The sequence below is a fragment of the Paramisgurnus dabryanus genome, chromosome 6 (genome assembly GCF_030506205.2).
Source record: "Paramisgurnus dabryanus chromosome 6, PD_genome_1.1, whole genome shotgun sequence".
Lineage (NCBI taxonomy): Eukaryota > Metazoa > Chordata > Actinopteri > Cypriniformes > Cobitidae > Paramisgurnus > Paramisgurnus dabryanus.
The window spans coordinates 50,260,230-50,276,973 of record NC_133342.1 but is presented as its reverse complement, the minus strand read 5'-3'; the positions used below and the strand labels follow the sequence as shown (position 1 = coordinate 50,276,973).

General features: G+C 38.9%; 1 protein-coding gene across 1 annotated transcript in view; it reads right to left on the bottom strand.

The window, feature by feature from the left end:
* The window catches only part of LOC141282372 (uncharacterized), an 88,434-nt gene extending 84,683 nt beyond the window's left edge, over positions 1-3,751 (bottom strand). The window contains exon 1 of the mRNA XM_073815128.1: positions 3,641-3,751. Coding sequence (XP_073671229.1) covers positions 3,641-3,751 — 111 coding nt within the window. The remainder of the gene's footprint in view (positions 1-3,640) is intronic.
* Positions 3,752-16,744: the final 12,993 nt, after the last annotated feature.

Below are 16,744 nucleotides of genomic sequence, written 5' to 3'. Positions count from 1 at the left end.
AGAAAAGTCATCGTGTAGGTCCTACACAATAATACATTAACAAGTCATTAATTTATGTTAGTTTATGAGTAGTTAATAATGATGTGCCCCCTCAAGTAAAGTCATGACCTAATGATACCATTACAAATCATGAATTTATGTTAGTTTATGAGTAGTTAACGATGAGTTAATAATGATGTGCCCCTTCAAGTAAAGTCATGACCTAATCATACATTAACAAATCATGAATTTTTGTTAGTTTATGAGTAGTTAACGATGAGTTAGTAATGATGTGCCCCCTCAAGTAAAGTCATGACCTAATCATACATTAATTCAATCTACATACGTTATTCAATCTAACTGTATTACAATCGTCCGTCTCTCAAACAGAAGGCTGCATCCTCCGGAGGTCGGATATGCAGGCTGCATACGTCATTAAGCTTGGTTTATTTCAATTCAATAAGCATAACATTCGCAAGTCATAAGCATATTACAACGATTTACGATGAACTATTTAAGCATTGAGCATTTATTTAGCTAAACGCCCGTGGCTTACCTAAGCACTGGTTCTGAAACATAGAGGACCCAGAAGCAAAAAATTCAACACTGCTTTATTGAAAATCAACTTAAACAGTCCAGTCGGGCCGTCGAGTCCCGAGCCACCAAGAGCGAGTTAACTTTAGTGTTGCTGGTGTACACCGTTTTTATTTAGAAGTCTTTTCTTTGCCGCGTTGATCCACACGTTCACACGAATCTGTTACTCAGTGCAATCTAACCTACCGCGCTCTCTTCAAACCCGCCTCTTCCGCTCTAGATGACAGCAGCGATTGGTGGACTGAAAGCAAGACATTACCGTAATAAACCATATATTGCCAAAAAGCGCAATTTGTTTTCTTTAAGAGCAATTATAATTTTTTGATAGTTCAAATGGTTGAAGAATTACGGTTTGAATGAAAAAACATAATGTATTTCCATGAATCTGATTGGGTGGGCAAGCTGTCAATCCACCCGTAGATCCGCCCCTGGCTGAACGCTGATCCTGATACAATGCGAAAAATTAATTAAACAATAATTAAAATAACATCAAGATAACATTTTAATAGCTTTCACAAATAAACTGGTATGATTGACGGTTTGATGGTCTTTATATGAACACTATACATTTGGCATTGTGACTTTGGTTAACATTTTTGTCTTTTCTGAGGAATAGTCAGAATGATTTTAACTGAAATATTTTGACAGCGCCAAAAGCAGCAGACCACAAGTGCAACGAGCGGACAGCCTGTTGTAGGCCGTAACGCTTACATCCACCTTCCTTTTGATTTTGCAATCTACATTGACAAGCACACAAAAATAGAGAACAATTATCTTACATAATAAAATACTAAAACTACCTGCTATCTTGGTATTGTGAGCACATGAATTTGAAAAATATCTTTTGTTTCTAAAATTATAAGTGGAACATTTTATGCATCTTTATTTGACCTCAAACAAAGCATCAAATCCTGCGAACCGTTGGGAACCACTGTTCAAGAGCATGTTTGAAGTCGGTTACCCAAAGTGTTAATTAATGCATTAACTAACAAACATGTATTCATGTGTAGTTAAGGGGGCTGTAATTCATGCATGAATTCATATGACTCATGACATAGTTATGGTTAGTTATTGATTAGTACATGGCTTAACATATCATTACTTCATATTAAAGTAATTATTAATTTATGTATTAGTACATGATTATTCATGTACTGTTATTGTAAAGTGTTACCGATTTTTGTGAACAAGAGGGGCAGCAGGAGGAGGGAGAGAGTAATCCTTGTTGTTCTGCTCCACAGAGGCTGTCTTAAAACAGTTTCCTATGGCCAAGGAAGCTGATGTCAGAAAATCCATCAACAGTAGATTCTGCGAGCTAAGACACCAGGTGAAGAGCAAAAGCATGGTTTTATAAGTCGTTTAAATCAGTGAAGAACCAAGATGGACTCCTAACCAGGATAACGGACTGTTCTTTTGGCAATTTATTTCTTTGCTTTTCCACGGTTCCCAAAACTTCTTGAGAGTTTGTTTATTATTTATTTATTCATTGTTGGCTGTGCATTTTTTTATTTATAGATATTGTCTTTATATTGTATAAAGGCACTGCTGAAAGTTTGAAATGCACATTGGTAATTTGAGTTGCTTCAATTTATATTTTGTATATTTTTTGTTTAATGGCACTCTTGTGTAATTTATGTATCTGTGCCTGATTAATAGAAAATAAAGGTGGCTTTTCATAGATTACCCATTAGTCTGTGTTAATATGTTGTGTAAATGTTTGTATATTGCAGGTTGCATATTTAAGTATTTATATATTTTATATGTTTCATTTACATATACTGTATATATCCCCATATATGTTCATACATTGTATGTGCATGTTCTCATATATGTAAACATATTATGCATACATTTACAATAAATATGTACATATATTTCCATCTAATTTTACATATTTTTGAAATGTATTCCACAATATATCGAACACATATCTACGTATATATTTCCATATAGTTATACATATATTTGAAATATAATCTACCATATAGTAAACATACATGTGTCACTATATCTGTACATATATTTTTAATACATGTTCCCATATATGCACATATGTTTCACATATTTCCCATTTAATTTTACATATATTTAAAATGTATTCCACAATATATCGAACACATATCTACATATATTTCATGTATATTTCCGTATAATTTTACATATATTTTACATATATTCTACCATATAGTAAACATACATGTGACACTATATCTGTTCATATATTGTTAATACATTTTCGCATATAAATCAAAATACAATATTGCGGATATTTATAAATATAATATTGCATATATTTTTAAATATATAAACACATATATTATATTTAATGTACAATATATTGAAAGCGGCAATAATTTGTATATTTTGCAATATACTGCAATATATTACACATATATAGAATAAATGTATAATCAATATATTATTCCATGTATTGCCAATATATAATATATTGGAAAATGGGAAGTAAAATTATATATTGCAATATATTACAATATATTTCAAGTAATATATTGGTAAATATATTTTCCTTTCGTAAGGGCGTACTATGAATGAAGCTTTGCTAAATGAAAATGCATCTATGTTGGAAAGGGTTTCAGACTCGCAGGAAGATTATATGTGCAGTGGTGAGGCGGAATCTCAAGAGATCTCACAAGATGATTCTTCATTGTACACTTTAGATGAGGTCAATGTCTTTCTGGATGACACTTTTGGGAAGCAAGTTAATGTGATTGACTTCTTTCCAGATATTGAGAAGTTTGAGAAGTCTGTTTCAGTAAATCAAAGGAATGTGAGTCTTGAAATCTTAAGTGAAAAGAAAAGGTTTCGTTCGAAGAAACGTATACACTGGACTCTTTTTCGCTTCTACACTCTCTACACTACAAAAACTATTCTGAATGCCACTCGTGCTAGGTACAGAAGCATTGACATTTTCAGCATTCAGTGGTTCAGTGTTTTCTCCATTATTAACAATCACAATACAATTCAGATCAGGTACGCTCACTGCCCTCACTGCAGTGTTTATTTGAGTATTATCTGAAACATTAACACCCACTTCTAAAGATCTTACCTCAGGAGGACCCTCTGTCTCACCCCGATCTCTTTGGGCAGGCACAGGTTGAGAACTAGCATCTGATCTCGTATCAATACCTTTAATTTTGCGTTCTTTATGTGGGTACATGTGTCGTTGTGTCCGATATCGCCGCATTCAAAAAACTTCATATTGCCAGGTGTCGCGTAAACCATATAAGTTTTCCCTTCATGTTTAACACGAACCGATATGTCCAGCGTTCAATCCGGAGAGTCTAAAACCATGTTTACATTTCTCCTAAACGACATCACATGTTTTAGAGCCGGGTGTTTACACCCTAAAGAGATCATTTTAAACGGACTTACAATTTTCCCAAAGCGAATAAGCTCACGCTCACATGCTTCGTTTGTTATGAACGCCGGCACGTTTGAAATCGTGATTTTAGAAGAAGCCGGATAAAGTGGAGTTACTTGCACTAAGTCGTCATTAACCCTCTGGGGTCTAAGGGGTTTTTAGGGCCCTGGGGAAGTTTTGACATGCACTGACATTTGTGCTTTTTTCAGTTGCTTATAAACATATTAATGGCAAAAGTCTCATAACACTGTGTTCAGCACAAACTGGGCTACAATATTATATAATCAACATGTATGTACATGTTTGTATTTTTGAGAGAAAAATGTTTATGCATGGTTTTTGAAAAAGCTAAAATTTTAAGTCACTGATATAACTCATTCTAAACATGTTTTCCCAAGACTTTTCAAAACATGATCTAGCAGTCTAGAGTTTTTTCTTCAAAATGATGTGAAAATCATTCGGCCTACTCATTCACAGAAAGCAATATATTGATTCACAATTTCTAAGACACTTGGGAAAGGCCGTATGCATGAAGGCGGGAAAGCTCCTAAATAATTAGTGATTGACAGCTGAGAAACAAAAGAGTTGAATAATGAGCCACAACAGGAATGTAACTTTCTCTGTAGTTCAATTCAATTCAATTCAATTTTATTTATATAGCGCTTTTCACAAAAGTCAATTGTTTCAAAGCAGCTTTACATAAATAGAAGCAGTGAAAAGCACAGAAAACGACAGATAGCACAACAAAATACATGATAGCATGAGCAGTTAAATTTGCTGCGGCTATGACTCAATATTATAATTGCACGTATTACTAAAGCAACGTATAGAAGAGGAAGCTAGGTAAAGCCCAAAAAGGCTGCCTCCCCGGGGTGAAAAACCCCCTAGGAGAAAAAAAAACCCCGGGCTTTTATCCGAGGAAAAATAAGTCCTAGGAGGGAAAAACCCTTGGGAGAACGGAAATGGAGATTTAGCGGAGATTAAGCGGTTCTGCCGGTGATCGTTGGTCAGGTATCAGCTGGGCATAACGTTGAAGGACAGCCAGTAGATCAGAGGTGTGCCAACTTTCACATCTACCGGGACTGGGTCTGTTTGTCTCGTCCTCGGGTCGAGGACGAGACAGGGAGAGAAAAACAAAATCGTATTAGCGTAGCGGCCGTTCATATGTATTGAAGTGTCACACAGTGATGTGGTTTAACTCAGCTTAGTTCCAGACAGACTAAATATTGTGGCATAATTATGTTATCCACAGTTGAGGATTTAGCAAATTGGGGGCCCAATGCGAGGGTATATATGGTAAATAAGGGTCACCTTCCGATCTTTAAGAGAAAATGAAACCTGACGACCCGTTTGACTAAAGCCTAAAGCCCCACTGTCGTCGTTAATGCAGGTTCAGTGGCAAACGGGTCTATATTGTATACCATTTACAGGACCAGGAGAAAACGCCAAAAACATCGCAACCCGACCATACGTGTTAACCCGTTTGACTAAGGCCGGAAGCCCCACTGTCGTCGTTAATGCAGGTTCAGTGGCAAACGGGTCTGTATGGCATACTATTCATAAGACTTACGATAGCGCCAAAATCGCAACCCGACCATACGTGCCAACCCGTTTGACTAAGGCTGGAGGCCCCACTGTCGTCGTTAATGCAGGTTCAGTGGCAAACGGGTCTGTATGGCATACTATTCACAAGACACACGAAAGCGCGAAAAACGCAACCCGACCATACATACCAACCCGTTTGACTAAGGCTGGAGGCCCCACTGTCGTCGTTAATGCAGGTTCAGTGGCAAACGGGTCAGTATGGCATACTATTCATAAGACTTACGATAGCGACAAAATCGCAACCCGACCATACGTGCCAACCCGTTTGACTAAGGCTGGAGGCCCCACTGTCGTCGTTAATGCAGGTTCAGTGGCAAACGGGTATGTATGGCATACTATTCACAAGACACACGAAAGCGCGAAAAACGCAACCCGACCATACATACCAACCCGTTTGACTAAGGCTGGAGGCCCCACTGTCGTCGTTAATGCAGGTTCAGTGGCAAACGGTGGCAAACTATTTAATGCAATTCATTTTAAGTGTTCATGCAGAAAAGGTTTTTATTTATTTATTTGGTTGGTCTGTGTTATGACCGTGAGTGCTTTGTTCCGTGCAAATAACTATTGCGAGTTAAGAACCTTTACTAGACAAATTATGCGAATGCTTTGTTGAAGAGAAAAGTTTTAAGTCTAGATTTAAAATGATCGACTGTGTCTGATTCTCGGACATCGGTTGGTAAATCATTCCAGAGCTTAGGGGCTAAGTAGGAAAAGGATCTTCCACTTTTAGACACTTTTGATAGTCTAGGGATAATCAATAGGCCAGAATTTTGCGACCGTAGTGTGCGTGATGGATTGTATACTGATAGTAATTCTCTAAGATATGAGGGTGCTAAGCCATTTAAAGCTTTGTAGGTGATTAGTGATATTTTAAATTGGATGCGATATTTAACTGGTAGCCAGTGTAAAGATGCCAGAATTGGGCTTATGTGGTCATACTTCTTAGATCGAGTAAGTACCCTTGCAGAAGCGTTTTGAACTAGCTGAAGCTTGTTGACCTGATTTGAATGGCATCCCCTGAGTAGCGAGTTACAATAGTCTATTCTAGAGGTCATAAAAGCATGAATAAGCTTCTCTGCGTCAGATGTAGACAGTATATGGCGTATTTTTGAGATATTTCTAAGATGGAAGAATGCTGTGCGGCAGACGTTGGCGATATGACTATCAAAGGATAAGTTGCTGTCGAACATCACACCTAAGTTCCTAACCGTGGAAGAAGGCACCACAGTACATCCATCTATGTGCAATTTGTAATCTGACATATTATGTTTGTAGCGATTTGGTTCAATAATAAGTACCTCTGTCTTATTGGAGTTGAGCTTAAGAAAGTTATGTGCCATCCAGTCACTAACATCGCTAATGCAGTCTTTTAGCCTAGAAAACGTGTGTGTTTCGCTGGGATGCGAGGAGATGTAAAGCTGGGTATCATCCGCATAGCAGTGAAAACTTATGTTATGTTTCCTGATAATGTCTCCTAGGGGTAACATGTATAACGAGAACAGGATAGGACCTAAAACTGATCCCTGCGGTACACCGTATTTAACCAGGGAGTGATATGACTCTTCCTCATTTACATAAACAAAGTGATAGCGATTGGTTAGATATGACCTAAACCAGGCTAGCGCCTGACCACTGATACCAACATAGTTTTCTAGTCTATTGAGTAGGATTCTGTGGTCTATTGTGTCAAATGCTGCACTAAGGTCTAGTAATATAAGAATTGAGATTTCACCACGATCGGATGTTAATAGGAGGTCATTTGTAACTCTAAGCAACGCTGTCTCTGTGCTATGGTGGGGCCTGAATCCTGATTGGAACTTTTCATATGTACTATTATTTGTCAAGAATATGCGTAACTGGCTTGCCACTACCTTTTCTAATATTTTCGAAAGAAAAGGGAGATTTGAGATTGGTCTAAAGTTATTAAGTTCTCCTTGGTCAAGCTGTGGTTTTTTAATCAGCGGTTTAATAACTGCTAGTTTGAAAGCTGTTGGAACGTATCCTATTTCTAGCGATGAGTTAAAGATATTTAGAACCGGGGTTGACACTACAGGGAATACTTCTTTAAGTAGTTTTGTGGGAACGGGGTCTAATATACAGGACGATGATTTGGATGATGTGACTAGTTTAGAGAGCTCATCTATTGTAGTAGGTTTAAATGAATCAAGATGTTCGTATGGTAGTCTAGTGTTAAGTGAACTAATGGGTAGAGTGGTGGCTGCCTGGGTAGCTACGATGTTTTCCCTAATAGCCGAAATTTTGTTAGAAAAGAAGTTCATGAAGTCGTTACTATTGTGTTGAAGTTTACTATTGGTTTCTGTTTGTTCTTTGTTTCTAGTCAGTTTCGCAACTGTGCTAAAGAGGAAACGAGGGTTATTATGATTCTCATTTATAAGCTTGCTAAGATATGTAGATCTGGCGGTTTTAATAGCCTGTCTGTAGTGTTTAACACTCTGTTTCCATGCTGCGCGCCATACTTCTAACTTTGTGCTTCTATAATTTCTTTCCATTTTTCTAGCTGCCTTTTTAAGGGCTGCTGTGTGATGGTCATACCATGGAGCTGGCGGTTTTTCTTTGAATCTCTTTTTTCGAATGGGAGCAACGGCATCCAATGTGTTAGAACAGACATTGTTTAGGTTTTCTATTTCAATATCTAGATCGTCACAGTTATCTGCTACATGTTTCATTTGGGACAGGTCTGGAAGAGTGCTAATAAAGCTATCTTTAGTGGTGGAAATTATTGTTCTGGCTAGTCGGTAGCATGTTGTAGATTGAGTGATCCTATCTAGAAGTACAGTGTATGACACAAGGTAATGGTCAGAAACTGCATCACTCTGAGGTGATATTTCGACGTCATTAATATTGAGTCCGAGTGACAGAATTAAGTCTAATGTGTGATTACGAGTATGCGTTGGCCCTGTCACGTTTTGTCTAATATTGAGAGAATTTAGAACATCTATAAACGCACGTCCTAATGCGTCTTTTGGGTTGTCCACATGGACATTAAAATCACCAACAATAAGAGCTTTATCTACAGTGACTACAAGCTCAGATAGGAAATCTGCTATTTCATTAAGGAAATCTGCATGGTGGCCCGGTGGTCTATAGATTGTCGCTAAAGCAAAAGAAAGCTGTTTGTGGTTACGATCAGTTATTTCCATATTTAACAACATTACTTCAAATGATTTAAATTTTAGCTCAGATTTTTGGTTTACTTTAAACATTCTGTTGTATATTGTAGCTACACCACCCCCTCTCCCCTTTAATCGAGGTTCGTGTTTATAATAATAGTCTTGTGGGGTGGATTCATTTAAACTAATGTAGTCGTCTGCTTTAAGCCAGGTTTCTGTTAAACAGAGTACATCTAAGTTTTGGTCTGTAATTATTTCATTGACAATAGGTTCTTTATTGGTAAGCAATCTAATGTTAAGAAGGCCGAATTTTAAGATTCGAGATTCATCTGTTAATGTATTGTTTTCTAATTTTATTTGAATCAGATTTGTACCAGATGTAACAAGCGGTGCCCTGTATTTAGTTGTTCGGGGAACAGATACAGTTGAAATGTGCTGATATTTCGGTAAGATTGACTCGAAGTGCTGGGATATAAGTGGTCTTGACATATCACGGCAGCTAACAGATGGACGGTTAAGCCGATCCGTCTGTTTCCTGACCTGGGCCCTGGATAGTCAGACTATATCAGAATTAAGACTATTGATCAGATTTTTAGTGAGTATAGCACTTCCTTCCGATGACGGATGAAGGCCATCTCGGGTTAGGAGAAATGGTCTTCCCCAGAAATGCTTCCAATTGTCTATAAACCCTACGTTATGCTGAGGGCACCACTTTGACATCCATCCATTGAGAGACACTAATCTACTATGTGTTTCATCTCCCCGGTAGGCGGGGAGGGGACCAGAGCATATTACATTGTCTGACATTGTTTTTGCAATTTCACACATCTCCTTAATATTATCTTTGGTGATTTCCGACTGGCGGAGCCTAGTGTCATTCGTGCCGGCGTGAATAACAATCTTAGAAAACTTCCGCTTAGCATTAGCCAGCACTTTAAGTTTGGATCTAATGTCAGACGTTCTGGCTCCCGGTATACAGTCGACTATGGTGTTTGGTGCCTCAATGTTAGTGTTCCTGAGTATAGAATCTCCAATGACCAGGGCACTTTTAAAAGGTGTTTCAGCTGGTATACTCCTTAGGGGATCGAATCTGTTAGAAATTGTCGTTACGTTATGGGTCTTAGAAGGACGCCTTATATGACTATGCCGCCTAACAGTCACCCAGTTTGACCGCCGACTTGACTCTGATGACGGAACCGAGCCATGTGTATTTTGATAAACACTATGCGCGCTCGATACAGTATTTGTAATATTTATATTAGCATCTGATGTCGGAACCGAGCCATTAGTCTTTTCGCTCGATAGATTATTTGCGACAGTAACATTAGCGGTTTTGCTATCCTCAACTAGCGTTCGGATGCGCGATTCTAGTTCAGCAACCTTCTCAGTTAACCTTAATACTTCAATACACTTAGTGCATGTAAACCCCTCTATGCTAACAGCAGAAGCTAAACTATACATGTGGCAAGTAGTACATGTTACAATAACAAGCGGAGTCTTACCGCTTTCATGCTGGGCGATGGCGTCTTCGTTTACCCGAACGCGGTCCCCGGAGCTGCATCGCGTGGGGTGTTCGGGTGTGACACGCCTCGGTCGCCTGCGAATGTCTGGGGTCAGGGTGATGTTTGGCTTGCTGAATCTGCGAAGGCCGGGCAGCGGTTCCTCCACAGCTTCCCGCTCAGGTGAGGATAGGTCAGAAAAGCATATATCAGATGAATCCGCCATTAGATCGGAAAATGCTAGCTTCAGCCTCCACCGTGAGGATGCTAGCGGGCTATATGCTAACTGTTTATTAGTGATAAATAGTTTCACGTGGTAGTACTGCTCAATAATCGTCACGGTAAAGTATTCCTATGTAAAACTAATAAGTTATATTATATAAATAGGAATAAGATGGTAAAAAAAGCTTTTAGATGATGAAGTCGACGGAGCTACGATGCACGATCTGTTCAGCGTGACGTTTTACATGTAGTAAAACCATGATAAGGTTTGTAGGAGCCAGCCATATGATATTTATGTTTAAGTTAATTTAGTGACCCCTGCTGGTGAATTATGATATTGTGGTCTTGAAAGGCCTTGGAACAGAATGAGTTAAACTGCACACCTGTACCAATTAGTGGAATATAGGAAGACAAAGGAGTTTGAACTTGATGTTGGAAATGAATGGACGCCAGCAGGCATATGGTTTTCAATTTTATTTACTTGTTGATTATTTATCAGTTAAAACACATTTTATTTTTAACTGGAATAAATCAAGAATCTATTGAAACCCCTGAGGCGTCTGAAGTGACTTACTGGAAGGCACTACATAGTTGAAAACCCCTGCTATTGGAAAGTTTGATTCAAGGACTTCTACTTGAAAGACTGGGAGCAGCGTTCTCTAAAGTTTGTGAGTAAACCGCTGAATTGGACCGGGCCGCTGAGCTCTTACAATGACTTTGAACATGAGCCAACGTGTTTATACCATAAACATAAATTGATCTCATTGATGTGTTGAACTTTGGAGTTAATCCTTGAAAATGTCTGACGAAGAGACTGTAGAGCAGGATTCGTCTGAAGAAAAACAACTGTTTAAGTTAATTGCAACACGTAGGGGAAAGCTTGGTGTTTTAACACGCAAACGAAATGAAATTAACAGTCTTATTGAAGCAGGACAGGACAAAGAAACTGTCAGGAGACAAGTTAACTCGTTTGATGGATTTTTTGCTGAGTTTATTAGTTTACAAGCAACTGTACAACAATTAATAAAAGATGAATATGAAAAGGAGGCTGATGATTTAGACTGGTACCAACCCAAATATCACCTTTTCAAAAGCTTCTTAGATGATGTCACGAACTGGCTCGAGGTTGATCAAGATGATGATAATGAGAAAGATGAGCAGGACGATATTGGTACTGTTAAGCCCCAAGATAGCGCATCTCAAGTAGCGCACAGTGTCACGCATAGCTGCAAAGCGACAAGCGCTCTCAGTGGCGCGTCACGAGAATCTCTCACGCACCTAAAGGCTGAAGCAGAATGCGCGGCTATAAGAGCAAAGGCACAGGCTTTGAATAATAAACTTGACCTTGATATTGAAGAAGCAAATATCATTGCAAAATTAAAGGCACGAAGAGAGAAGATGATCATAGATTCCGAACTGGCTGCCGCAGAGGCAAGGGTTAAAGTATTCAGGGAAGCTGAAGAACAACGTTCAGTGTCGGGCGAATATAAATACGGTACACCGACCGAATATAACCTCCCTGCAACAGCACAAAGACAATTGAAATCCAAGAGAGAAGGATCACCTCCTCGAAGTGAACATAGGCAAACTTTAGGTGCACAACAAAATGTAAACTCGAGCGTTTCAGTGCCAATAGAAAGAGCGATTCACCCAAATGGCTATGACAAAAACGTCACTGATATTTTAAAGAGTCAAACTCAAATCACTGAAATGTTAGTGAAACAACAAACACTTTCTCTTCTGCCAGATAGAGAAATTCCCATATTCGATGGTGATGTTCTTCAATATAGGACATTCATCAAAGCATTTGAGCAATGTATTGAGAGTAAAACTACAAATATGGATGACAGGCTATATTACTTACAGCAGTATACAAGAAACCAGCCCAGAAACCTTGTCAGTAGCTTTATGCATATGGATCCTACTGTTGCATATAAGGAAGCTAAAAGGCAGCTCGAATACCATTTTGGAAACTGCTATAAAATAGCATCTGCTTACATGAATAAAGCCTTAAACTGGTCAACCATCAAACCAGAGGATGGAAATGGGTTGCAATCATATGCTCTATTTTTACATAGCTGCTACAATACAATGCAAGACATTGATGGATTAAAAGAGCTTGAAAGTTCCACTAATTTAAGACTCATTGTGTCTAAACTCCCATATAAGCTGCGAGATAAATGGCGAGCAAATGTGTGTAGCATGCAAGATAACAAACACAGAGCAACATTCAAAGACTTAATAGACTTTATTGATAGACAGTCCAGAGCAATGCTTGATCCAATATTTGGTGACATCCACATCTCAATGGAAAGCAAAATAACGTCAATACCTAAACCACAAAAACCTATCATCAAACCTAGTGGGAGGACCAGCTTTGCCACTACAGTTGCTCAAGCATCTGAAATAAAAAAGAACGAGTCACAAAATGAGCACAAACGGAATGCAAATAAGTGTTACCTTGAAAGACCTTGCTTATTTTGTGAAAGAAATCACATATTTGAAAATTGTGAAAAGTTTAAGTCCAAACCAAATAGTGAGTAAATAGAATTCCTGAAAACAAGCGGGATGTGCTTTGGTTGTCTAACAAAGGGACACGTTAGCAAAACATGCAAAAATAGAATGAAATGTGAAACATGTTCTCTGTCTCATCCAACTATCCTTCACATTCATACTGGTAAAGTAAAAGATGTAATTAAAGATGACTGCATTGTAACTGGAAACAAACCATTGAGTAGTGCCATGGTATCCGTAGAAGATGATGAACTAATGGAGGTCGGTCAATCAAAACAATGCACTCTTGCTATTGTGCCAGTGAAAGTAAAGGTCTCAAATTCTGACAAAGTCATAAATACTCATGCATTTCTGGATCCCGGTAGCTCAGCTACATTTTGTACTGACTCACTGAAAAGAAAGTTAAACGTCTCTGGTAAAAACACCACAATACTCTTGTGTACAATGGGACAGGAGAAAAGTGTCCACAGCAGTATAGTCTCTGGCCTTGAAGTCAGCAATATGGAAGGCCTGCTGTATCATAAACTCCCAGAAGTTTATACTCAAACAAAATTACCAGTTTCAAAACGACACATACCAACACAAGAATCACTAGAGAAATGGAAATACTTACGTGAGGTGAAAATTCCACAATTGGATGCTGACATTGAGTTGTTAATAGGCACAAATGCTGCAAAGCTTATGGAGCCATGGAAGGTGATAAACAGTAGAGGTAATGGGCCATATGCTGTAAAAACACCCTTAGGATGGGTCGTTAACGGGCTCATGCAAGAAACAACATGTCAAATGCAAGAAAGTCACTCATGTATTGAAGTTAATCGCATATCTGTAGCAGATTTGAATGACTTGTTGATTAAACAGTATCAACAGGATTTTCCAGAACTTGCAGCTGAGGAGAAATCAGAGATGTCAGTTGAAGACAAAAGGTTCATGTCTATAATGGAAAATTCAAAGGAATTGAGAAATGGGCATTATTACTTACCGTTACCTTTCAAAGAAAATGACGCCAAACAACTACCAACAGGCACAGCAACGTGTTATGTCTCTGAAAAGAAAATTTGACAAGAATGAACGATATCATAGAGAGTATACAGCATTTCTAGAAGGAATGCTTGAAAAAGGTCACGCAGAAGCGGTGCCAGTTGATGAACTGGAAACACAAAGTGGAAAGGTGTGGTACATTCCACATCATGGAGTGCACCATCCAAAGAAGGGCTCCCTAAGAGTTGTTTTCGATTGCTCTGCATCCTTCCAGGGAACATCCTTGAATAGCAAATTAATACAAGGTCCAAATCTCACCAGTAATCTGGTAGGTGTCTTGTTGCGTTTCCGCCAGGAGCCAATCGCCCTTATGGCAGATGTGGAAAGCATGTTTCACCAGGTAAGAGTTATGGAGAAGCATGTGGACTTTTTGCGCTTTCTATGGTGGCCAAATGGTGACACAGGATTACCTTTGAAAGAACACAGAATGACAGTGCATTTATTTGGGGCAACATCTTCACCAAGTTGTGCAAGTTTCGCCCTCAGACAAGCTGCCGAAGATTTCAAAGACCTCTTTTCGCCAGAAACGGTGGAAACAATTAAGCAAGATTTTTATGTAGATGATTGTTTGAAATCAGTGCCCACTGAAACTGATGCTGTGATGTTACTAAAAGAGCTCGAAAAGGCTTGCTCAATGGGAGGCTTTCGTTTGCACAAGTGGATAAGTAACAGCAGAACAGTACTAATGTCCATCCCACAAGCAGCCAGAGCAAAGGAGGTCAAAGACCTTGACTTGGAATCCAATGATCTTCCTACAGAAAGAACTCTTGGCATACAATGGTACATAGAAAGAGACAAACTCACTTTCGCAGTGAGCCTGAAACAGCAGCCATATACTCGAAGAGGAATACTCTCCATCATATCCTCAGTATACGATCCTCTTGACTTTATCTGTCCATTCGTCCTCACTGCTAAGAACATTCTGCAAGATCTTTGCAAGCTCAATTTCGCCTGGGACAAAGACCTACCAGACCACTACATAGAGATGTGGCATGAATGGATGGCAGGTCTAAGTTGCATTGGGGAGCTCAGTGTCAACAGATGTCTCAAGCCAAAGAGCTTTGGTCCAATAACATCTGCACAACTACACCACTTTAGTGACGCGTCTGAAAGTGGTTATGGCTGTGTCACGTACCTTCGTCTCACAAATTCAAAACTTGAAGTGCACACCTCATTTATAATGGGGAAATCACGAGTTGCACCACTGAAACATACTACAATGCCAAGAATGGAACTCACTGCAGCAGTACTTGCGGTAAGAATGGATAGAATGATCAAAGCAGAGTTACAACTTGCTCTTGAGAACTCCATTTTCTGGACAGATAGTACATCAACATTGAAGTACATTCAGAATGAGAACAAAAGATTTAAAACATTTGTGGCCAATAGAGTGAACACAAACAGAGAATTTACCAAGGTAAAACAATGGAGATACATAAACACTAAACAAAATCCAGCAGATTGTGCATCTCGTGGTCTCAAGGCCAGTGCTCTTCTGAGTTCAAAAGCTTGGCTAAATGGTCCAGAATTCCTCAAATGTCATGAATCTGAATGGAAAAATTCCGACATTTTCAGAAGGTGATGAAGATGATGATGTGGAAGTGAAGAAGGATGTTCTCATCATGAACTTAATTGTAAAGGAAGAACAAAATCCTACTCACACATTCATACACTATCACTCAAATTGGAACAATCTAACCAGAGCAGTAGCTTGGTTACTTAAGCTAAAGGACGTTCTGTTGCAACTAAGTCACAAACGAAAGGAAATACTTACCAACACAAGTATTAAGAACTCAAATGCAGAGAAAAAATGTCTGATGGAGAGAAAAATGCAAATCGTCAAAAAATGTATGAATGTACAGCAGATTACTTTAGAAGATGTCAAAAGAGCAGAAAATGCAATCATACGTTTTACACAAATGGAGGCATTTCCAGAAGAAGTCGAAACCTTGCAAAAAGAAAACACTCACGTCAGTCGTCAGAGCCACATTCGTAAGCTTGATCCTATTCTGCAAGATGGTATACTTCGTACAGGAGGGAGATTAAGCAAAATGGCTATGCCAGAGGACCAAAAAAATCCTATGATTCTTCCAAAACACCATCATGTGTCCAAACTGGTGTTGAAACACATTCATGAACAACTAGGCCACTGTGGAAGGAATCATATGTTAGCCAAGCTGCGACAGCAATACTGGATTCCAGCAGCAAATTCCCTTGCTAGAAAAATACGGTCTGAGTGTGTGTTCTGCAAACGCTTACATTCAAACTTAGGAGAACAAAAAATGGCAGACTTGCCAAAAGAAAGAATAACACCAGATTTACCACCATTTACCTTTGTTGGAGCAGACTTCTTTGGTCCAATTGTAGTAAAAAGAGGACGCAGTGAAGTGAAAAGATATGGTGTCATCTTTACGTGTTTCACAACTCGAGCAATACATTTGGAAATAGCCCATTCACTTGACACTGATTCATGCATCAATGCAATCCGCAGATTCATATGCAGACGAGGGCAAGTGCGTCAAATAAGATCTGACAATGGAACTAACCTGACATCAGCTGACTCTGAACTAAAGAAGGCCATAAAAGAGTGGAACCAAAACCACAAACTCCAAGTTGGTCTGCAACGAAAGGGCATAGAATGGATTTTCAACCCACCTGCCGCTTCACATTTTGGAGGAGTATGGGAGAGGTTAATAAAACAGGTCAAACAAACACTTCTATCACTAACAAAGGATCAAATTCTAGATGACGAATCTCTTCACACTTTCATCTGTGAG